Source organism: Brachypodium distachyon, chromosome 2, assembly GCF_000005505.3.
Source record: "Brachypodium distachyon strain Bd21 chromosome 2, Brachypodium_distachyon_v3.0, whole genome shotgun sequence".
Taxonomy (NCBI): Eukaryota; Viridiplantae; Streptophyta; class Magnoliopsida; order Poales; family Poaceae; genus Brachypodium; species Brachypodium distachyon.
In genome coordinates this window covers 49,700,171-49,724,117 of record NC_016132.3, presented here as the reverse complement: position 1 = coordinate 49,724,117, position 23,947 = coordinate 49,700,171, and the positions used below count along the sequence as shown (strand labels likewise).

The 23,947-nt window shown below is 49.3% G+C and overlaps 3 protein-coding genes across 4 annotated transcripts; all 3 read left to right on the top strand.

Annotated features, from left to right (window-relative positions):
• The first annotated feature begins 2,572 nt into the window (after positions 1-2,572).
• Positions 2,573-6,662, top strand: LOC100824375 (proline-rich receptor-like protein kinase PERK3). Of its 2 annotated transcripts, none has more exons than XM_014899558.2 (8): positions 2,573-3,636; positions 4,131-4,595; positions 4,688-4,774; positions 4,891-4,961; positions 5,045-5,121; positions 5,278-5,425; positions 5,548-5,709; positions 5,806-6,662. In XM_014899558.2, exons 1-8 carry the CDS (start codon positions 2,835-2,837, stop codon positions 6,196-6,198), a joined length of 2,205 nt encoding a protein of 734 aa, XP_014755044.1. In that variant the 5' UTR covers positions 2,573-2,834; the 3' UTR covers positions 6,199-6,662. The 2 variants fall into 2 exon arrangements, with proteins under 2 accessions (XP_014755044.1, XP_014755046.1); XM_014899560.2 differs by having other exon boundaries at positions 2,575-3,583; positions 4,252-4,595.
• A 3,056-nt stretch (positions 6,663-9,718) lies between these two features.
• LOC100838293 (coiled-coil domain-containing protein 25) lies at positions 9,719-13,844 on the top strand. Its single transcript, XM_003569771.4, has 6 exons — positions 9,719-10,075; positions 10,755-10,882; positions 11,594-11,697; positions 13,038-13,125; positions 13,266-13,327; positions 13,462-13,844. Exons 1-6 carry the CDS (start codon positions 9,963-9,965, stop codon positions 13,612-13,614), a joined length of 648 nt encoding a protein of 215 aa, XP_003569819.1. The 5' UTR covers positions 9,719-9,962; the 3' UTR covers positions 13,615-13,844.
• A 7,079-nt stretch (positions 13,845-20,923) lies between these two features.
• Positions 20,924-22,180, top strand: LOC100823755 (receptor-like protein 51). The gene has a single exon (XM_003567070.4). It carries the CDS (start codon positions 20,924-20,926, stop codon positions 22,178-22,180), a length of 1,257 nt encoding a protein of 418 aa, XP_003567118.1.
• The last annotated feature ends 1,767 nt before the right edge of the window (positions 22,181-23,947 follow it).

The following is a 23,947-nucleotide window of genomic DNA, read 5'->3' as shown; positions in this document are numbered from 1 at the left end:
TAATTTTCTTGCTTTAGATTGCTCCATGTGATTCCTTTATTTTGTTTGCACAAAGTGAAATTAAAAATAGGGCTGCCTGATTTGCTTCGTTAGAGCTTTTGCTCACCCTTCCGAACAAGTTATCCACAAATATCCAACTGTGCTACGGAGTAGTAATTTACTGGTAGATAGTGAGCTTCTGGTTATTTTGCAAGAGTCAGACATAGGCAACTTGTCATAAGGGATCACGCGGAGGCACTCTGGGACCTCGGACTCGATCCAATTTTACATCAATGACATCGACCCCTGTGATCATATTAAAAATGTTAAAGCAAATGAAGAACTGGTAGCTGTAGTGGGGAATCTGTCTACCCAAATAATAAAGGGAGGAATGCTTCTTTCGTCGTCGTCCGTCCGTGAACTTTGCAATTTGTCCCTTCAAGTTTTGATAATTCAACCCGCGGTCCAAATTATATGGGCTATTCTGCATATATGCGTCTCCTTCCCCAGATCTCTCCATGACTCTAATACCGATCTGCCTCTACTCCTCTTCCTCCCGACCTCTTGTGACCGCCGTCCCCCTCCATCTCCTCCTGCCTTCCCTCCGCTCGCCACTGGCACTTATCCTACTTCGGCGCTGCTCTGCTCTGTCGCGCATGCGATGCTACATCCCGCCACCGACGTGTCTCCCGTCTGCTCCGCTGGCGCTGCTCCCTCCTGCCGTCGGTGCTGCTCTTCTCTGCCGCCCGGGCGCCGCTCCCTCCCTCCGTCAGCGCTGCTCCCTCCCGCACGAGGCGACCAATAGAGGAGCTGGGTGAGGGGGCGGTGGCTATAGACCCGCGAGAGGCGTTTCCTTGGTGCACCCCATCATCGAGCAGCTGGTCCTGCACCGACCGCACGTGCCTCCTCCACTTTCCTTCTCTGTCGTTCTCCGTCTCTCCCTGTCTCTATTTTCCTCTGTTCTGTTCGTTACTGACCCCTCCCCCTTCTTTTCTCTTTTGTTTATGTTGGTAATAACGGTGACTTATGTTGCTGGTCATATACGCATATCAATGTTGTATTAAATCTTGGAGAATTTTATCCATTATCATTATATTGAGAAGGTAATCTCATTTTGGCACACAAATGTTACCACAATCCAGCTCATTCAGGTTAATTAGAAACCAAACAGCAAGCTGGCTCATCCATGTTAGACAACCAAACACAGAAAAGAAATATCTTTATACACGTCATCAATGGATATCTCTATCCACTTTTGCTTCACGGCAAACCAAACGCACTCTAAGTGACCGTGGCAACGCACGGGCACTGTACTAGTGTTGTACACAAAGGATTTTGTCGATTCAAGATGGCTCCAGTTTTAAAAGCAACTCAAAGGGGACATGGTCAGCCAACTCCAACTTGCGATTTCAGTACGATCGAGGCATTTGTACAATGGCACGACTTTGACTTGATCATGGAACCAACTCTGTCCTTACTCCTTTTAAAAAATAAACTCTGTCCTTACTTATTTGATGTTACATGTACTCCGAAAAATAGAAATAACAGAATTGACTCTAGCAAAAACTATGCAATCAAATCTGCACTTGCCCTCTAAAAAAGGATAACTTCATGTAGAGAACGTTTCTTAATGTAGTATATAGGATATCTCCAAACATGCAGGAAGGAAAGATTGCCACAGGATGGACTGTTGGAGCCTAAGTGGAGCTGTGGAAGCAATGATCCCCATTTGAACTTTGCCCAGTCCAAGACTATATTTCATCGTGTAGGCAATTTTCATGAAGGAACTCAATTCTCAAGTGTAGTCTGTCACCATCCTCCTCCTCCGGCAAGAAAACGATATGATAGTTTCATGGATTTGCTGACAGCCTATTAGAAGGACGACGAGGCTGTCACTCTTCCCAGTTCCTTCAGCGTCTCAAAACGTGATGCATCATGCATCCAACATGCTGATAAACTATTGAACGACCGCGAACCATAAATAAAGATCTAAACGTAGGAGTACTACAATAGTAGGGAACGACCATCTTTTTCCTCTCACAAACAGCAAGGGTGTTTGTTGGTCCGGCGGTTGCAGGTTAGTTAATCGAAACCATTAGCTAGTACTCGACGTAGAAAATGAGCCCTTCTCCGATTCGGTAGGAATAGGCACACACCCTGAAAGTATACCGATCAATTCAGAGTTCTGCTTTCGGTACGTGATCCGCAACCTTCTTGTTGCTCGGAGAATTACGAGTCGGCAACATGCAGCTCGACTTGTATTTGCTACTGCACGCAATGAGCCGTCAGACAGACACAGGCCATTTCGTTGTACGTACGTAGGCAACCGAAGTTGGTGAGCTTGTACTCTCCTAGCAGCTGGTTTTCGTCATCTCGGGCTGTCTTCCTGTATCGATCTGACCTGGTCTACCTGCCGTCGAATACCACGCATGATTAGCACAACGATAAACTATGCTAAATTGCTAATGCTAACAAAAAATGAGGCGCCATGATCAGAGAATCCTTGACTTTTGCACGGTCAAAATCTTATCTAACAACCCTGTCTAGCTACTACTTGAAAAAAACGAGCCAAAACAGAGGAGCCCATTCCACGATCACCGCCTCGACGTAGCTGTCGCTTGAAGCGGGCAAGCAACGCGAAAGAGGCGAATTGTACACGACCGCATTAAGCAAAAAGGGGAACCACCTCATCGCTAAAACTGTATCCAGCTCATGAATGTCTTTGCACTTTGCCGTTGCACCTAGTCTTCTCGATCTTCTCTTGGCTATCGGTATATTAGTCGTCGCCGCGCCGAGAGCTTAACGTTCCGCGCACTTGCACGCGCCGCAGCCGCAGCCGCAGCCGCAGCAGCAGCATGTCTAATCCACCATCGGCGTCGCCGGTAACGCCGGCGACTCCACCTCCTCAAACTCCTGCCGTGACGCCTCCGCCTCCGGATCCACCAGCAGTGACGCCCCCTCCGGTGACCCCGGTGACGCCGCCTCCTGTGACACCGGTGACGCCTCCTCCGGTGATCCCGGTGACTCCCCCAGTGGCTGATCCTCCCGCGAACACGGTGACTCCGCCAGTAGCCCAGCCTCCGGCGAACACGGTGACTCCCCCGGTATCTCAGCCTCCCGTGGTGAAGCCCCCGGCTGTGAGTCCTCCGGTGAATCCGCCGACGACGCCAAACCCAACACCAAACCCAACGCCGATAATACCACCTTCCCCACCACCACCAAGGGCGACGCCTACCCCAACGCCAGTAACACCGTCGCCCAGTCCACCAAGGCCGACGCCAACGCCAACACCGGTAACGCCGTCCCCTCCTCCACCGCGCAGGCCATCGAATCCGTCCCCGCCTCCCCCGGCAAACGTGCCAGGCTCATTTTCCCCGCCGCCCGATGCCCCAGCAGCTGCCTCGCCGCCACCCCCTGACGGAGTCCCAGGTACGGCGCCCCCGAACGACGTGCCAGCTGCACCGCCGCCGCCGCCAGCAGCGGACGCGCCGTCTACTTCGGCCTCGTCCTCTTCGTCGCCGGGCAGCGGGACCGCGGTGGGCGTGGGCGTGGCCGTCGGGGCCGTGTTCTTGCTCGGCCTCGCCGCCGCGGTCATCTTCTTCTTCGTCGCCAGGCGCCGCCGCCGCCGCCGAAGGGTGCCGCCGCCGGGGACACCAGGTACATGCGTACATACGTACTGCTGCATATGCCTGCGACCGCGAGAACGCCATTATTGAGTCTTGACGCGCGCGGGCGCGACTTTGCTCCGCGTCCAGGACGCTGGCCGTCACGTGACGTCGTGTACACGTCGCCCGTGCAAACAAGCAACAACGCGTTAACCAATTAATCGCACTGTGCGCTGGTCCCACCCACCCAGCCCAGTGCGTGCGGTAAAATGGCGCGCGTCCGTCCGCGCCGCGCGGCGCCATTCGCTCCGGATGCTACGGCACGGTGCTTCGTGGTGGACAGCGACGCCGGTGTTCAGTGCCACGGCGCATAGTCGTGCCCTGCCATCGTTCTCCTTTTCGCTAGTGCTTTCATTTGGGCGGCTGTTCAATTTACATCCAGAATTTGAAGATCACCTGCAGTCCATTATCAGTGGATCGATTTGACTTTGAATTTTGACCGAGATTCTTATCTGTGTGCTTGTTTCTTGTCTCGTGCGCCACCAGCGGACTTCTTCTACGACCCGAGGCAGCCGACGACGCCGCTGCAGCCGCAGTCGCTGTCGACGCCATCATCGACGCCGCCGCTGATGCACTCGTGGCAGAGCAGCACCGCTGGCGGCGGCGGCGGCGCGCCGGGGTCCCCGCTGATCCCGGGCATGTCCGGCGGCACGTTCTCGTACGACGAGCTGGCGGCGGGGGCGGACGGGTTCTCGGAGGCGAACCTGCTGGGGCAGGGCGGGTTCGGGCACGTGTACAAGGGGACCGTCCGCGGGCAGGAGGTGGCCATCAAGAAGCTGCGCGCCGGCAGCGGGCAGGGCCACCGCGAGTTCCGCGCCGAGGTGGACATCATCAGCCGCGTGCACCACAAGAACCTCGTCTCCCTCGTCGGCTTCTGCATCCACGCCGAGCAGCGACTGCTCGTCTACGAGTACGTGCCCAACAAGACCCTCGAGTCCCACCTGCATCACGGTACGTACGGATCACGAATGCCGTTGCATCTTACTACAAACTGCTGTGTGTTGGAGTTGGACTGACATGAGAGGTTGCTTAATTGGTTTCAGGGAGCAACCGCGCGGCGCTAGATTGGCCGCGCCGGTGGAAGATCGCCGTCGGCTCCGCCAAGGGCCTCGCGTATCTGCACGAGGACTGTGAGTGCTCGCCTCACTTCATTCACGCATTGATTTTGTGACCTCACTGTGTTCTAGAATCTAGATTGTCCATGTTAATTGCCTGGCATTAAGTGGCCGTCTTTTCTATATCTCAGGTCATCCTAAGATTATCCATCGTGACATCAAGGCAGCAAACATCCTTCTGGATTATAGCTATGAGCCCAAGGTAAATCGTCGAAGTTCGGCACCGTTGTGGCATCGTCCGCTTTTGTCAGTTTTGGTGTATTCATATACGAGATGGACTTGCAGGTTGCAGATTTTGGGCTGGCCAAATGCCAAGAAGCAGAACATACTGCTGTTTCTACGCGCGTGATGGGAACTTTTGGGTAAATCGATCGCTTACACCCCGACAAATTCCCCGCGTATCTTGCAAGATCCTAGCTACTAGATTTTTGTTTTGTTTTAGGGTAGGACTGATCCGCTAGCACATGATTAATTTATGCATGTGGAGTAAACTTGTGGTGTCAAAACTTGTGCTCCAGATATCTGGCTCCGGAATATTACGCCACCGGCAAAGTTAGCGACCGGTCCGACGTCTTCTCCTTCGGCGTGATGCTCCTGGAGCTGATCACAGGAAGGACACCTATCATGACATCTTCAGATCAACAGCCTGAGACATTGGTTGACTGGGTCAGTTGCCATAGAGACAGAGTCTTACCATCACCTGGATTTTCATTAGGGAAATATTTGCAACGTTCAGTGGTTCAGAAATCCAGATGGCTCTAACAATGTGCTTTTATAACTTGAAACAGGCGAGGCCCTTTCTGACGAAGGCCGTGGAGGAGGAAAACTACGAGGAGCTGATTGACCCGAGGCTGGAGACCAACTACGACGCGTACGACATGGCGCGGCTCGTCGCGTGCGCCGCCGCCGCTGTGCGCAAAACCGCCAAGTCTCGCCCGCGGATGACACAGGTTCGTGCCAATTCTCTGGCTGTACCATGCCAAGTTCCGCGCGCAAAGTTTATCAGTAAGAAGCTAAGCTTGCTGTGAACGTTGTAATGTGGGCAGATCGTCCGGTACCTGGAGGGGGAGCTGTCGGCGGAGGACCTGAACGGCGGGCTGAAGCCGGGGCAGAGCGCGATGCAGGGCGGCAACACGGACGAGGTGAGGCGGCTCAGGAAGATGGCGTTCGGGCCAGGGACGACAGGGATGACTGCCGGCACCACCAGCGAGTACGCCAGCAGCGAGCTCAGCGCGCCCACCAGCGAGTACGGGCTGAACCCGTCCAGCGAGTACACGGCAAGCAGCGCGGCGGACACGGAGGAGATGATGACGACGGACATCGCGCCGAGAAACGGCTTCACCAACGGCAGGGGCGCCGGCCGAGAGGCGGGAAGCACGGAGAGGTTCAGCAGGCGCACCACCATCAGCAGGCAGGCCGGACGTGCCAACCGGGGGTGACGACATACGCGAACTTTTCATTGAGTTCACGAGCGAATCGAAGTATCATTGGCTCGTCTCGCAGGAAGAAAAAAAATCGTTGGTCTTGTACATACGTGGTGCTGCCGCCGTCAAATTTGGTTTGCCGTTGTTTCTGTGTTGGGCTTTTCGGAATTGGGCTTCCAGCAATTTTTGCTGGCGGTGGAAAGGAAGCTGTAACTTGAATATACGTCCATTAACCACTTGAGGCCGGGTGTTTCAACATCTTTTTCTAAAAAAACCATAGAATGTGAGTAATAAGTAGCCAAGACTTTTTTTTTTGAATTGTATTCTACTATTCTGATTAACTAGCGCGGTGACCCGCGCAGATTGCGCGGCTAGACTTGTATACTAAAGAGTATTTTATACATACTTTTTGTTTTTCTAATAGACTGATTCTATATGCAATTTAGGTGTATGTATTTGTATGCAATTTGATTTTTGAATATTCTGGTCCGTTATATATTTTATTTTACCTAGCCAAAATACTAAGTTTTTTTACTTATGTTTTGGTGATATCATTTTCTGATTGATTGGTTTAAATTCATAATACATTATATTGTAAATTAGATAGTCAATACATATTTTAGCAAAAGAGTTGTATTTTATTGACATGCTTGGCAATACAGAAGTCTTGAACTTTATTAAATCAAAAGTTGAGTTGAAAAATGAATGCAAACTAACAGAGAGGGTGTAGACGTGTTGTTCCTTGATTTTGTCAACTTCGTAAGGCTAGGACTTGATTCAATTTCATCCAAGTTTTATTACAGAGAGGGAGTAGACACACTGTTGCTCGATTTTGTCAACTTAGTAAGGCTAGGACTTGATTTGATTCTGTTCAAGGATTATAGTTTCCTCACTGTGGCCAAATAGATGGTATCAAAATATTATGATTCTATATTAAACGTTGTATGATCGGTCGGATCGAGTATAAAATTAATACATAATTATCTTTGTTTTTGAACCCGTTCTTGTTGAACTTTTCATACCGAATTACATTTGTGTTTGAATCAGTAAATAAATTATGAGGCAGTTTGAATCAGTATTTTGGCTCATTTGCCCATCATATGGTCGCGGATGTTGCTGAGTACGAAAGTGTTGAGCTTGTACATATAACACATGATTTTTTTACGATAATTTTTTATTATAAGAGTTAGACATCGACGGCAGACATATTTTTTTTTATCGATGATTACTATTTTTGTACGGATGGTGCGGTAAGCATTGCGTTTTAGCCAACGTTTGATACAAAATCTCACTTAATTACTATGGACGGTGGGCTGGTTTGAACATTTTACTAATTCGTATTAACTGTTTTATTTCTACCGACAAATTGTTACTTTTTTTTAACGGTCCATGACTCGATAGACGGTGTGGTTTCCCAGCATGCCCTAGGTGCACCAATCCTAGGATCAACAAAAATTGACCTGAAATTAGAAAGGGGGTGTCTATTTCTCAGACGACTTAGAAATAGTTATTTCTCAGTCGACGTTCATAGGGATCCAATTAAGATTTTCTCGTCATTTTATATTTATCTGAATCTCGCATGAATCTCAGATATTGGATCGGACGGTTGTTAGTACTTCCTCCGTCCCATATCAAGTGTCAAAATATTACATGTATCTAGACACGTTTATTTTTTAGTTTGTAGAAACATCCAATTTAGACAAATTTAAGACACTTAGTATGAGAGGGGGAGTAGATATTTGTTTATCATTTTTTTGTTCCAAGTCGGTTTGTTTGATAACTAAAAGCATTTATATTTAGACAAATTTAAGACACTTAATATGAGATGGTGGGAGTAGCTATTTGTTTATCAAATTTTTTCTTTCCAAGTCGGTTTGTTTAATCTTGATGTGTTTAACACTGTTCGGAACAAATTCAAAGACTTTGTGCATTGTTCAATTCGTTGACCCATGCACACAGTACAGTAGTGGAGGAGGAAATCAGGCAAGTAGTAAGTATTGACCTGGTGTCACGCCTTGTGTGCGGCGATGTGGTGTCCAGGAGTTTGAGTAGCGAGGGGTCGGCTTGGAGGAGTACTTCGCATGCAGAGTTCTGCTCGGACTCCTTTTAAGTTCTGATTTTATTTTTTCCGATTGCTTTCCGATCAGACATGGCACTCAAATCTGATTTTTCTTTGAGTTAGGACAAATTTGGACCCTACGATGACTTTGGGTAAATCTAATCCGTAGATTTTCTGCTACTTTAATTAAATATTAGATCGGACATATATAGCGATCGATTAATGTACTAGGATGCATTTTTTTAAGTTTCTATGCACTTATACTCGAGGATGAGATGAAAGACCACAACAATAAATTTCTTCTACGAGAAAATTGCATCTGAAATTATAGTCCCATTTTTATTGGAAAACATGTATTGATATGCTTAATTTGATCGATAATTATTGCATGTGTGATTTTATTTTTCCACTCCACGGTATTTAAATCCTGACTCCGCCCCTTGTCACGACAAGACCTGCAATTGAAAACGTCACGCTAGCTAGGAAACCACTTCTTCCCCGATGACAGACCAACCTTGCTGGGCTTCAGAAGGCAAGGGATCAAAAGTATACTTGTATATAAAGTATAGGAACTCAAGAACTCTTTTTTATAGGAGAACTAAAAGTGAACTTTATGTTGAATGATAATCCCCGTTTATAAACCACAACAATAACGAGGATATATAAAGCACACCCCACATGCCTAGGTGGTGGTATGGTACAATCTGCGCGTCGGAGTCAGATTCCGATAGATCCGTTCCCTTTCCGTCCGGTTATCTGCCTCGGTTCGAGGTCCGGCCAGTCCCGGCCTTTTCACCTTTCACCTGCGTCCTCTTTCGGCCGCATCCCAGTATCCATCCATCCAACCAACATCCTTTTATCCCCGTGGCCGTGGGTGCGAGTCGATCCTCTCCTCGTTCGCTAGCTCCCGGCGGTGTTTGCCTGACCAGTCGCGTGCCATTTCTACCTAAGACGTCCCCGGAACGAATGAGATCAGTGCTCCGGCACGTTCCCCCGGTTGGGAGAAAGGTCAAAGGTCGCTAAAAGCGTCTGGGTCCGTCCTTTGGTTCGGCCGGAATCCCATCGGGTTGAAAATAGAAAACAGACGTCGTTCTCGCAAAAGATACGGCGCTTTTACGACGCCACCAATAAGGCAGCTATAATATGTGCGCATTTTTATTCTTTCAAGTGGAGAGTTCCGGTAGGAGGAGGAGTATATCCTTTGCCACCGCTGCCATGTCAGAGACAGATCGGAGATTCATCGCCAGGGTCTCTCTGCCGCGTCATTGGTTAAAGGAAAAGCGGTTCATTAATGAGTTAGTTAAAGATAGCGAGGTGGTGGGGGGAGCAAAAGCGGCTTGGATAAGGCCCCCCCTATCGGTCGCATTTGTTTAATCGAATCCATCGTGTCTCCACGTGGCAACCCAACCCGTTGGGGGTGGACGTTTGCGTTTTTAACCACGGGATGGGGCAGCCCACGCCGCGTCTCCCCTTCTTATATCCGCCCGCCCAGCGCCATCGCCTGGTTCGTCGCTGAGTCCTCTCCCTTGGCCTGCTCCCCTGCCTCTCTTTCTTTCTCTGCCTCCGCTCCTTCCTCTGTTGCCGCCTCTTTTTCCTGCGACAAAACCTACACCTGGATATATATATAGTTGAGGAGCTCAAGTCAGGTGAAGTGCTGCGTTCGTGGAAGCCGGCGAGGAAGAGAGCGCGCGAGAGATTATATTTATATATATTGGCGCCAATGGTGTTCTATTACAAGGCGCGACCGGACGCCGGGGATTACACGATCTACATGGGCGCCGACAAGAACGAGAACGAGGAGCTCATCAAGTACGGCCTCCCCGAGGACGTCTGGTACGAGCATTTGCCTACTACAACTCTCCCTCCCTCCCTGCTGAAAATACATATTCGCCCTTGCAAGTAGATGGGCGGGACTCAAGGGATAACGATGGCCGTAAGCACTAAGCACACAATCACAGGCGAGAGAGTATTTTGCTCATCATTTCCGTGAAAAATTGAGTTAATTAACCATGGAGGCCGGAGAGGCAGACGCCGGAAGCAGAGAGGCATCCGAGACGGAGGGCGCGCGGATTGACGCCGTGACGAGGCTGGCGGGGACACTCCAACGCTCCCCCAACCACCAAACCCAAGGATACAACCGACGCTACGGAACAGAACGAACCGCGTGCTCCACACACGCTGCATACCTGTCGTCGTCCTCCTTCTCTGCCATCTGCACACAGCACACTGCACCCGTGCTAGCTGCGACTGCGAGCATAGTAACGACCCAAAACACCCTCGTCTAGTGGAACTCGCCCTCGTCTCGCATACATACTGCTAGCTAGCTGGCTGCAGACTGCTTATTTTACTGCAAAACTTATCCAAAAGCGGATCCATCTCGTGAAATATCCTGCCAAGTCTCAACTTAGCCCATTCATTAACTGAGCAAGGGTATGTGTATTGGATCGGTAAGTATGTACTACTCCGTATGAGTGAAATAATCATGTTGGTATGCTGTTTCACGATCGACCAGGTTCCATGTGGACAAGGTGTCCTCGGCGCACGTCTATCTGAGGCTAAGGAAGGGCGAGTCTGTAGATAGCATCAGCGATGGCCTCCTGGAGGATTGCGCACAGCTCGTAAAAGCGCACTCCATTCAAGGTATGTACGTCTATCTGGATACTATCTACTTTATGCATATTCCAAAGAGATCACCTTTAAATTTGTCCTGTAAAAAAAGGAATCAGAGACCAGAGTACGTACTGGGAACTGTACTCTGGAGTAGTACATTTCATGTAAAACGCCTAGAAAATTTATGCATTCCAACGGGACAACCCACTTCAAACTTGTTAGTTAGCGCTGAGCTGGGTGCGCTAATTATTTAGCCACACAGGCACTAGACCTGCCCAACTTGCTGGCGTACGTCTGATATATGTTTTTCTTACTAATAATGTGTATATAACCGAATGATCAATAATTCAAGATGGAATAGTGCAAAATACGTGCAACTTGCTAACAAGATTTCATTATCAAAAGTTCCCTAAGAATACCTAGCAAAACATCTACACGTACGCCAGGGAAATATCGGGTGACTGGTGTGACCTGCCAGATATTCAATGGCGTGTCCTGCTGCAAAGAAGCAGCAGCCACATTGCTCGTTACAGGAATCTCTTTTCCTGCGTGCTTGTCATCAACTTTTCCTGATGTATTATTGGCGCGCTCTCTCTACATGCATGGACCCCTTGCATATGCATTATCTCTTGAATTGATCTCTGGCCTATATGGAGTGATTGTGATTGTCGGAACGTGACAAGTTGGATCGATAATGCTCGCTAAACCACACAAATGCATATGCATGTGTTTGTCGTGCAGGAAACAAGATGAACAATGTCGAGGTGGTCTACACGCCATGGTCTAATCTCAAGAAGGGGCCGTCCATGGATGTCGGACAAGTTGGCTTCCACAACCCTAGGCTGGTAACTACTATCTCTGTTACTAAAAACAAGAGTGTTTTTTTTGTCATAAGTCAAACTTTTTAACCTTGACCAAGTTTGTAAAAAATTACACTAACATCTATAATGTCAAATAAGTATACTACGAAAATATATATGAAAAAGTATATTTTCAGTCTCTTAACTCGTCGAAAAGTACACAAATGGTTCTCAACTTTCTTCCCAACCGTTGAAACCGGACAACAATGGTCCCTCGCCCCGTTCCAAAAGTGATTTTGGTGTCGACGAGGCATGATTTTTTTCCGGACTTGCCATGTCAGGACGCCATGTTGGCATTAAATTTTTTTAGCTCCAAGTTCATTTATTTTTGCCTCAAAAGCCAATAAAAGAATCAAGTAGACTCACGTTGACAGAAGGAAATGTGATAGTGTCTCGTCAACACCTTTTGTCAGCTGTTCAAGGTTCAGATCCAACCGGATAGTCAACCAAATGCCAACATAGCAAGTCAGGGGCGAAACCATGACATCTTGGCACCAAAATTGTTTCAACCATGGAGAGGGACCATTGATGTCCGATTTTGACAATTGAGGGATTACAAGTATACGGAAGAAGTTATAGGACTATTTTCATACTTTTCAACAAGTTGAGGGATGAAAAACATAATTTTCTCTATATCAAAAAGCTAATTCAAGATTGTAGATGTTGGTAAAAGAATCTAATAATTCCTCCCGCTACTTTCATGATGTTCATTAACAAGTTACAGCATATTTCTGAAGGCAGGGATGGAGACAAGGGGGCGTGCCGGGGTGCTTTGCTCTCCCTAAGAAATTTCATTTTACTTAACAGTTACTAATCAGCTCATTAAAAATACTCCCCCCCCCCTCCCCTAATCCCAACTCGCCCGTCTCATGTCGAATTCCTGTCTCCGTCCCTGTCTCGAGGCAACACGTGCATGTGTGCCGCACAAGCTCTCTCTCTATCTAGATCTAGACAAATATGCTCAGCTGATTGTGACGTTTTAATTATGGCCTAGTTGCTCACTAAAGGACCGTGTTGTTACATCCAGCGTTTGCATTGTATCAGGGTTGAAAAGCCTTTCGGTATGAACAATAATTGGACAAGGAACCTTCAGAATTTAATTAAATTATCTTGGACAATAATTGTGAACAGTTCTTGGGGATAGCGGAGCTGCCAATTCATTATCAGTCTATAGATTGAAAGCCTGTCTCGCGCATACCTGTAGCTTAGCGACCGATGCCAACTGACACTCGCATCCTTTCTTGTGTTACAACTGATAATCAGCTAATTCCTTCTGTGTAACGAATGCATTAATCGACACACTATCTACTGCTCACCAACAACAGGTTTATGTCTTGACTGTGGAGAAGCGTGTTAACGAGATCCTCAACAGGTTGAATAAGACCAGGGTAGAGCGCCGACCAGACCTCAAAGGTACTACGGAGTACATATGGCATTAAGCAGAAGTCTCCAGTTTCGTGTGCACCTGTGTTTTTATTTGTTGATTTGTCTGCAGACAAGACTTGCCTGCTGATCTATCTCTGCAACTCCTTTGTGTTTGTGTGCATGTGCAGCCGAAAAAGACGCATCAAACGCAGCGGAGAAGGCCGAGAGGAAGATGCAGTTGAAAGACAAGGCAAGCTCCACCTCCTAAATTAAAGCCTGTCGTGCGCGCTGATCATAACTTGTTATAATTAAGCCTGCCAAATAGGATACACTCACTTATAATTACTGTGTCCAACTGAACATGTATATGAATTTGGTGTGCAGAAGCGTAGAGGAGAGATGGAGAGGCAGGAGAAGGAGCGTCAGGCGGAGATACGGAGCTACAAGGGCCTCATGATCGCAGAGAAGATGACCTCCAACCGGCAGATCGCTTCCGCCGGCAAGTCCATGCAGGAAGTTGAGGACGACTTTGTCTGAGATTTGTGCTGTGTAGAGTAGTAGTACTATCCATCTGTGCATATGACCGGTCGATCCATCGTCGATTTGATCCGTTCCTGGTGGTTACAAGGTGTACATATATAAGGTCCTTTAATTTGGACGTAGAAGAGAAAGAAGCTGGCGCGCGGATGTGTTTGTACATTCCAAAATTCCGAGTACAAAATTTCATGCAAGATATGGGTCAGCGTCAGGCTGGCTTCTTCGATCTTGACGGCCGTATTTGGCACTAGCATTGTACTATATGGACTTAAACGGCAAGCCGCAGCATCGGTTTGCGACGCTTTGAACAAAACTCTTCGAGATCCCGTACGCGATTAGTTAGCGGATGCAACTAATGGCAAGCCGTCAACATCTTTCGACAGCACTGTGTTGACCTTTAACTCGTCCTACATCAATTATTTTGAGCAAAAAATTCGTCCTACTACAGTCTATAGCAGAGCAAACAGAGCGAGAAGGAAGGTCTGAAAGGAAATGCAGAACAAAACAGAACTCTACTCTCTAGACAGGAAACGGGCCTCGTGTAGGCACTGCCCAGCCTGAAGGAAAACAAACTGCTAATAAACGTCCCGATCGGGAGCGGCCCAACTTGTAATGCATATTCGTCTGTCGTGCAGTCGCAGCGCTATCTTTTTTTTCTTTCTAAAATACACCTAAGCTGCGGAGCAGCGAGTACAAATGTTAAATATTACAAACTAACCGGCATCTCTCCACGGCAAACCACACACTGTAATGTTATTCAGGCCACTACCTTATTTAGCTTTGCTTTCATCCAATTCTCCCCTTCCTTGCTGATCACCGACATGATACTCATTGCACTCGGAGTCTCGGACGCTCGCCATCAAACACAACTTGGTTTCTATACTTCCAAATCAACCACCAAATGAGAGCTGCGTTTGTTGCGAATTCAAGTCTCTTTTTGCAGTGGCAGGACGGCCTCCGATGACAGCATCCACTGCAGCAAGCCCCAATACACCAAAGCCTTGTGCCAGATCTCCCTCGCACAAACACAGCCCAGAAGAAGGTGGTCAACCGCTTCTTGTCCCTGTGTGCAGACAAGGCAGACAGGAGGATGATCAAGTCCCCGCCTCTTAAGTCTATCGGCGGTCCAACATCGTGTTGACTCGCAAGCCACAACAAGAATTTGCACTTAGCAGGAGCTTTTGAATTCCGCCCTCAAATATTGCTAGATATGCTGATTTGGCCGTAAATGGCTGGAATCAGTCCACGTCCATCGAAAAGAATCGGTGTTGGAAAGTGTATGTATGGCAGGAACTAGTAGCCCGCCATCTCCTCTAATCACCGGCGTCCTTGCCTTGTATAGAATTAGCTTGAAGATCAAATCTAGAGATTGTACTTCCCTTGTATTATCCCTGTAATCCTGTGATTGATTGATCACATTGAATATATATGAACCATGCGGCCTCCATTGGAGGTACTACGCTTCAACCAATACTTTCACATGGTATCAGAGCTCCGTCTCCTCAGAGCTCATCTCAAATATGTCATCGTCTACCTCCATATCCGCGGGCCTCATCGCGCCCCTGGTTCCAGTCACCGAGAAGTTAACTCGGGACAATTACATCATGTGGAAGGCACAGGTGTTGCCGACGCTGCGAGGGAACCAACTCCTCGGGATCATTGACGGCACTCCGCCGCCGCCCGAGTTCATCATCGTCGAGAAGAAGGACAAGGAGGAGGAAGATGAGAAGGTGTCAAACCCGGCGTACATACACTGGGTTACTCATGATCAAATCGTCCTGGGATACATCCTGTCCAACCTCTTGAAGGAGATCATGGTGCAGGTTGTATCTTGCACCTCTGCAGCTGAGATATGGAAGGCGCTCGAGTCCATGTTCACGTCCCAATCCAGGGCGCGTGTCATGCAGATCAGGGGCCAGCCCGGCAAGATAAAGAAAGGAGCAGACAAGATCGCGGACTACTTCGCGAAGCTCAAGGGCATGGCAGACGGCATGGCAGCCGCAGGCCATGCCATGGACGATGAAGAATTTGCGTCGTACCTTCTCGCTGGTTTAGATGAATCATACAACCCAGTCGTAGAGATCATCAACTCCAAGGACGGGAAGGTGCATATTGGTGACATCTATGCACAACTTCTCGCCATGGAGGCCCGTCTCGAGCGCCAGGGAGCTGCACCCTCCCAGTACCAAGCGTCGGGGAACGTAGCACAGCGCCGAGGCCGCGGCAATGGTGGCCGTGGCCGTGGCGATCGTGGACGCGGTCGTGGCGATGGTGGCCGTGGCGGACCTGCACCTGGAAACCGAGGCCGGGGTCGTCAATCTGGCATGCCTGGACATCGACCCATCTGCCAGATCTGTGGCAAGATGGGCCATGTTGCCTTCGACTGCTGGAACCGCTTCGATCCGGAGTACGAGCAAGGTGAGAAGGTTGCCGGCGCTGCCATGAACTCTTATGGCATTGATATGAACTGGTATACGGATTCAGGTACCACCGATCATATCGCGGGTGAACTGGAGAAGCTCACTGTCAAGGGGAAGTATCATGGAGATGATCAAGTCCACACTGCAAGCGGTTCAGGTATGAATATTAGTCATATTGGTCATTCAGTGGTACATTCACCTACTCGCAAACTACACCTTAAAAATATTCTCCATGTCCCTAATGCCATGAAAAATCTTCTGTCGGTTCATTGCTTTACTACTGACAATCATGTTTATATCCAATTTCATCCCACATATTTTCTTGTTAAGGACCAGGTCACGAAGAGAGTTCTTCTGCTCGGCAGATGTAGGGGTGGTCTCTATCCTCTACCTTCACACGCTCTCCACCAGAACCACCAGAAGCAAGCTTATGGCGTCTACACACCTACCTCCACCACATGGCATGATCGGCTAGGGCATCCGTCTTCCACTGTCACTCAGCGTGTTATCCAGACAGGCAAAGAGTCACAAGTTGCCCTATTCTCGTTCCAGTAGTTTTTCATCCAAACCGCTTGAACTTATTTATTCGGATGTATGGGGACCTGCACCCGACTCTGTTCGTGGGAATAACTATTATGTAAGCTTTATTGATGATTACAGTAAGTTTACATGGATCTATGTGTTTAAAAAGCGTTCAGTTGTTTATCAGATTTTCCTTGATTTTCAAGCTCAAGTTGAACGACTTTTGAATCATAAAATCCTTACTATGCAAACTGATTGGGGGGGCGGGGGGGGGGGGGGGGGAGAATATGAGAAGCTTAACTCCTTTTTCCAGAAAATTGGGATTACCCATCATGTTTCATGCCCACATACGCATCAGCAAAATGGATCCGCTGAGCGAAAACATCGTCACATTGTAGAGGTTGGCTCGTCTCTTTTGGCGCATGCTTCTATGCCATTAAAGTTTTGGGACGAGGCTTATCTTTGGGCCACTTATTTAATTAATCGTACCCCTAGCAAGCTCTTGAATTTTTCCTCGCCTATTGAGCGTTTGTTTCACCAACCACCGAACTATCATTTGCTTCGTGTTTTTGGGTGTGCGTGTTGGCCAAATCTCCGTCCCTACAATGCCTGCAAATTAGCCTTCCGATCAAAACAATGTGCGTTTCTTGGGTATAGCGGTTTACACAAAGGCTACAAGTGTCTTGACATCTCTACTGGTCGGGTCTACATTTCTCGTGATGTTGTCTTTGATGAGAACGTTTTTCCCTTTGCCAAACTCCATCCAAATGCCGTGCCCGTCTTAAAGCTGACATGCTTCTCCTTCCACCAAATCTTCATGAGGATAGACCTCTGCATGATCACATGACTAATACTCATACTTCTAATGCTTGTGCTGGCTCAGATTGTGTGCAGGGTCATGCATGGACACATGTGCATGCTCACGGTGCAAATTTGGATCAATTTGATGCAGAAATTGTGGCCCAAGCAAATGATTCTGGCGCTGATTACGGAGATGATTCTTTCGGCGCTTCCGAGGAAACCAGCGGCAAATCTGCCTCTAATTCCGTGCCGGTTGGGTCAGGCCACAGCGCGGGGGCGGGAAGCAGCCACCCGACAGCCTCGGGATCATCGCCCTCATCAGCGCGGCAATCATCTCGCGCTAGCGCGGGACATGCCCCGGGCGGATCTTCCTCGGGATCTTCACCGTCCGGATCTTCTATGGCCACCACGTCTGGAGATCAGGTTGCATATGATTCTGTTGATTCGGCATCACCATCGCCTGCACCGGCCCCAAATCATGCTGTCACAGGTCTATGACGGGAATCCATCAGACAAGGAAGCTGACGGATGGTACAGTGAGGTATGGTCGGTATGGCCGGATCATTAACCTGTGTACCACCGGAGAACCTAAAAACCAACTTGAGGCCTTTAATGATCCGAATTGGATTAAGGCAATGCAAGAAGAGTATGATGCTCTCAAGCGAAACGAGACGTGGCATTTGGTGCCAGCCAGAGATGCAAGTAATATCATTGATTGCAAATGGGTTTATAAGGTAAAGAGGAAAGCTGACGGAAGTATAGACCGTTACAAAGCAAGACTTGTGGCCAAGGGTTCAAGCAACGATATGGAATTGATTACGAGGACACCTTCAGTCCCGTAGTCAAGGCAGCGACAATTCGATTAATACCGTCCTTGGCGGTATCAAGAGGATGGGAGATGAGACAATTAGATGTACATAACACGTTTCTTCATGGTGTTCTGGAGGAGGATGTCTTCATGCGGCAGCCACCGGGGTATGAAGACAAGAAAAGGCCAAATCATGTCTGCAAGTTAGAGAAGGCCTTGTATGGTTTGAAGCAAGCCCAAAGGGCATGGTACTCAAGGCTCAGTACACGGCTACAGGAGCTTGGGTTTAGTCCCTCGAAGGCAGATACGTCTTTGTTACATCATGATATTTTTGCTCGTATATGTCGATGACATTATAGTAGTCAGCTCCTCAACTAAGGTGCAGCTCTCCTTCTTGATCTGAAAGCAGACTTTGCCTTGAAGGACCTAGGGGAGCTACACTATTTCTTGGGCATTGAAGTCAAGAAGACAAGTAATGGTATTATGATGATGCAAGGCAAGTATGCCACTGATCTGTTGAAGAGGGTGAACACGCAGAACTGTAAAGCCGCGCCAACTCCAATGACAACCACAGAAAAATTATCTGTTGATGAAGGGGATCCATTGGGAACCGAAGACACAACAAGGTATAGAAGTATAGTTGGAGCATTACAATATTTGACACTTACTCGGCCTGATATATCCTTTGCCGTAAACAAGGTTTGTCAATTTCTGCATGCACCAACAACAAGTCATTGGACAACAGTAAAAAGAATCTTGAGGTATCTTAAGGGTACATGGGAGGTTGACTAAAATTCACTAAGTCACCTTCGACACTAGTAAGTGCTTTCTCAGATTCTGATTGGGCTGGTTCATGTGATGATAGAAGATCCACTGGTGGATTTGCTGTGTTCTTTGGCTCTAATCTCATATCATGGTGTGCTCGGAAGCAAGCAACCGTGTCAAGATCAAGTACAGAAGCGGAGTACAAATCTCTGGCCAATGCAACAGCTGAAATGATCTGGATCCAGTCCATCCTACAAGAGCTGGGCATACCGCAGCCTAGTACACCATGCTTATGGTGTGATAACATTGGTGCTACATATCTTGCAGCAAATCCGGTCTTCCATGCTCGAACCAAACATATAGAGGTTGACTACCACTTTGTTCGTGAAAGGGTAGCTCGAGGGCAATTGGAGATCCGATTCATTCCATCAGCAGATCAGGTCGCAGATGGGTTTACGAAGCCTCTGCCTGTGCAGAAAACGAGGATGTTCAAACACAATCTCAACTTGGGAAAGTCATGATTGAGGGGGGCTGTTGGAAAGTGTATGTATGGCAGGAGCTAATAGCCCGCCATCTCCTCTAATCACCGGCGTCCTTGCCTTGTATAGGATTACCTTGGAGATCAAGTCTAGAGATTGTACTTCCCTTGTATTCTCCCTGTAATCCTGTGATTGATTGATCATAGTGAATATATATGAACATGCGTCCTCCATTGGAGGTACTATGCTTCAACCAATACTTTCGCATCTGGACCTTGCGCCAGCTCGACCTCCGCCAATCTGTCCCACATCCTCAACATTTCCTTGATGCCGCCTATATCCAAGTTTTTGATCCAATAATCCTCTCGCAAGCAATCTCTAACTGATATCCCATCGTCAAGCCTTGGCCGTTGCACATAAATAGCAGGGAAGAGATCCTTGACTCTTCGCCCATTGATCCAGGGGTCCTGCCAAAAGGAAGTGTCTCTGCCATCGTTAATCTGCGGCGAAGTAGACGCTTCAAAAATCTGAATGGCAAGTTCTGGCGGGGAAATCCTCAGGTTTGTCCACGGACGCCACGTCTCCGTCCGATGTAGCCAGCACCAGCGCGAGCGCAAAGCCGAATTGAGAAGGCGCAGGTTGGGATTCCCAAACCCCCGACCCGTTCCCGCGCGCAAATCTCCTCCCATGTCACGAGGCAGCGTCCTCCTCGAGTCTCCTTTCTTCCTTTCCACAAGAATTCCACGAAAAGCCACGGCAGATTTTTTTTTCAATTTTCGTGAGTGTCCATCGGTAGGTCAAGCCACGGCATCGCGTAGATTGAAGATTGCTATATTAGCGGCGGCGGAGTTCAGATCAAACGCCTTCATCGCGTAAAATGATACAGTTCAGATCAAACGCTGACCACTCGAAACATGAAGAACTTGAACCTCAAAATATATTCAACGCTGACCGAGTTGCCAGTGCTTACTGCCGTCCATCGTTTCAAACGAAAACACGATATCGCCGACTGTCACGAGTGTACGTACGTACAGTCCGTAGCCAGAACTGCGAAAACGGCTCAGGCATCGTGCCGTTCGAAATTTCAGCGGCCGGTCACATGAAGAGTGGCAGGAGCCGTGCCCGCTGCAGCGCCTGTCATGGTACTACTACCACTAGCTTTTGACAAGATGTTGCTCTGTAGTTGCACAGCGGTCGGTGCCTGACAACAACGGCATCGGCAAAGCTTTGCGCGGGTACCCAGGCACACGGGCCGCTGCTTGCTTCTGCTGCCGCCGCAGGTGGCGCGCCTACACTGCTGCCAAACGACGCCACACGCGAACAAACACGGCCCATCCGCCCGTCCGCTCGCCTCCATCCGACGGTCCGCCTCGTCCCATCCCGGTCCCACCGTTTACGAGGGAGGACAAAGCCTCGTAAGCCGAGCGCGCGCACCACTCCCCGGCCACCTTTGAAACCTTTCCCCATGCTCTGACGCGCGCTCCTCCTCGGCTCCTCGCCGTCCGTGGGCAGGCATGGCTGCCCCCACCCTCTTCACCTCTCGCCTCCTCCTTCTCATGGTCACCGTCGCCTTCGCGCTCCCCGGCGCCGGCGCCGCCCAGCTAGATCCGCAGCAGCTGCTGGCACTCCGTGCCCTGGGCCTGGCCGCGCACCGCGCGGGCGACCCCTGCAACGACGACGCGGCGGGCGCCCCCGTGGCCGCGTCCTGCGACTCCGGGAAGCCGTTCCGTCGCGTGACATCCCTAACGCTCACCAACTGCTCCGACACCACTTCCGTCTCCCCCGCGGCGCTGGACGCGCTCGCGCCGTCCCTCCGCGCGCTGGCCTTCACGGACTGCCCGGCAGTCCCGCCGCGCCTCCTCCCGCCAGAGCAGCTCGCTGCGGGGCTCCTGGCCTTCTCCTGCAAGTCCTCGCTCGCCCGCCTCCCCCTCGTCTGGCTCTCCCGCCTCGCCAGCCTCACGGAGCTCGCAATCACCGACACGCCGCTCGCCACGGGCTCCTCGACGTCCGAGCTCGCGGTGCTCATCTCCCACATGAGCAACCTCACCACTCTCACCCTCTCCCACGCCAACATCTCCGGCGCCCTCCCGCACCACTGGCACTGCGCCAACCTCGCGCGCCTCGACCTCTCGGGAAACCGCTTCACGGGAGCCATCCCGGACGCCGTCACCCTCCTCGGCGGCATCACCAGCCTCAACCTCAGCTCCAACGCGCTCAACGGCTCCATCCCGGCCCGCATCGGCGACCTCATCTCGCTCGCGGCCCTCGACCTCTCCAACAACTCGCTCTCCGGCGGCATCCCGGACACGCTCTCCACGCTCCCCGAGCTCCAGGTGCTCAACCTGGGATCCAACCGGCTCAACGGGAGCATACCGCGGTTCTTGTCCGGGATGAAGGGGCTGAAGGAGATTAATCTGGAGGGCAACAACTTGGACGGCGTGGTGCCGTTCGGGGCCGGGTTCTTGGCGAAGCTCAGGGTGTTCAGGGCCGCCGGGAACAGCAAGCTGTGCTACAACACGTCGGTGCTCACGGCTGCGGTTGCTGTCGGGGTGGCGCCCTGTGATAAGTACGGGTTCCCCGTCACGCCGCCTCCGGCCACGGCGCAGTCGGAGAAGAGCACGGACTACGATGACGGCGGCGGCGAATCGGACGGCAACGGCGAAGATTCTCGTGGCGGGCCCAGCGCCGCGGTTCTCGGGCTGGCCATTGGGCTGTCCTGTTTGGCGTTTGCCGTCATCTTGGTCGTCTGCCTCTGCAAGGTGTGCAGATGACGCGGCGCGCGCCGGCGTTTCGTGAATTCATTTTGGCTCTCTTGCGTTGTGCTAGGCTGAGCATAGGATCAATTGATTCTTACGTGTGTATTTAATTTGTCGCCGATCTTTGCTCCTTGGTCTGGTTCAACATCTTGATCCCATCTAGAGTGAAGAATGCAAATGAATTTGTAGAGGAGTATTGTTGTTTTTGTGATTTTATCCCCGTCCGACGTTATCTTCATGAAACAGAGTGATACCGCATACAGCATTCAGCCGTTCACTGCCGTTTAGCAACCCCGTCCGCAAGAGCAAACGATTGAGCAATTGTGCATCACTGAAGGTCCGGACTGTGGAGCCAATGATCACCTTGAAGTTTGAACTCCAAAAAAAGGGGAAGGCCATTCACGTGGGAACACAAAAGTGCAGACTGAAATTTTACGCGCAAGTCAAATTTTCGGGAAAATCTCGTGTTCTAAATGTCAGTTCGATTATAAACCAAAAAATGTGAACCCTGTTTGTGTAGCAAGCACAGCATGTCTAAAATCATTGTCGCACACGCACAGCGCGTTGTTTAGGCTTGAAGGATACGTTGCCAACCGCGGTCTCGTCATCATGTAATGCACCTATGGCCCAGCCCGCCCCTTCTCGCAATAGCACCTACCTACGGCATTGGTCCGCTCAGTTAGCTTTTGAGTTGCGCTGCCAACTCTGCCAAGTGCATTATTTACTCCGTATCATATTGAGTGAATCAACTTTATCCAAATATGAATATATCTATGCTTAAAAAGCGTCTGCATGCATGTAATATAAAGTCACGTGATATGGGACGGGTATTAGGATGACTCTGTACGGTCAGTTCTGCTCACCTCCTGCCGTCAAATTTTGCTGCTTACGTCTACGCAGGTTACAATTGTAGGCTATAGGGCAAAAAGATAGAACTATGCTGCTTTTGCCACTTGGCTTTCAAATTTTAGACAGACATGTAATCTTACTTTTTGTACAGTCTTTTTTTTATCAATACATGATTGTAGGCATTTTTGCCTACAGTCTTTCGCCTTAAAAAAACAATTGTAGGCCATCTGTCACGACTTGCAAACGTCTTATAAATTAGAGTAGAGGGAGTAGTAATTGTATTGTATACACTCATACAAAGTTGTAAAGGTACAGCAAACTTATCGCGAGAGTGGTATAGTGGAACGTTACTGCTAGAGTAAATTTCAAAGAATCACAGTTTTTAGGACAGATGTATCATTGGACCACACTTATCGCAAAACCATTCGCAGAACCACACATTTTGAAGCAGTTTGTCTCAAGTAGCCCGAAACCAGATGGTTTGACGGTTTCACATGATTCCTTATAGTTAGGGTCCACTTGTCGGATGCCATGTAATTGTTTACAAGTGGGGAAAACTGTGAACTGCGGGAAGGAGAAGGGGGCCGGGGGGTTTAATCGTGGGTTAACGGGTCCGGTCGGGTCGAGTCGATGCCAACATGGCATCTGACATGTTGGACCCACCTGTAAGGAAACATGTGAAACAACCAAACCACCCGGTTTCTGGCTACTTGAGACAAACTGTCTCAAAATGTGTGGTTCTGCAAACGGTGTTGCGCTAAGTGTGGTTTAGCGATACGACTGCCCCAAAAACAGTGGTTCTCTATAATTTACTCTTACTGCTAACTTATGTGTAGTGCAGCTGATCTTTTTTTTTTCTGGGTAGCTGATGATCTTAATTATCTATACCAATATAACAAATTGGAGTTGGTGGTGATGTTACGGACGTCGCTG

Bases quoted from the DNA above. Each gene is read 5' to 3' on its own strand.
- LOC100824375 (XM_014899558.2), top strand. From the start codon at position 2,835: ATGTCTAATCCACCATCGGCGTCGCCGGTAACGCCGGCGACTCCACCT. The intron at 3,637-4,130 runs GTACATGCGTAC...GTGCGCCACCAG, and splicing joins GCCGCCGCCGGGGACACCAG to CGGACTTCTTCTACGACCCG. The intron at 5,122-5,277 runs GTAAATCGATCG...CTTGTGCTCCAG, and splicing joins CGCGTGATGGGAACTTTTGG to ATATCTGGCTCCGGAATATT.
- LOC100838293 (XM_003569771.4), top strand. From the start codon at position 9,963: ATGGTGTTCTATTACAAGGCGCGACCGGACGCCGGGGATTACACGATC. The intron at 10,076-10,754 runs GTACGAGCATTT...ACGATCGACCAG, and splicing joins GGCCTCCCCGAGGACGTCTG to GTTCCATGTGGACAAGGTGT. The intron at 11,698-13,037 runs GTAACTACTATC...CACCAACAACAG, and splicing joins GCTTCCACAACCCTAGGCTG to GTTTATGTCTTGACTGTGGA.
- LOC100823755 (XM_003567070.4), top strand. From the start codon at position 20,924: ATGGCTGCCCCCACCCTCTTCACCTCTCGCCTCCTCCTTCTCATGGTC.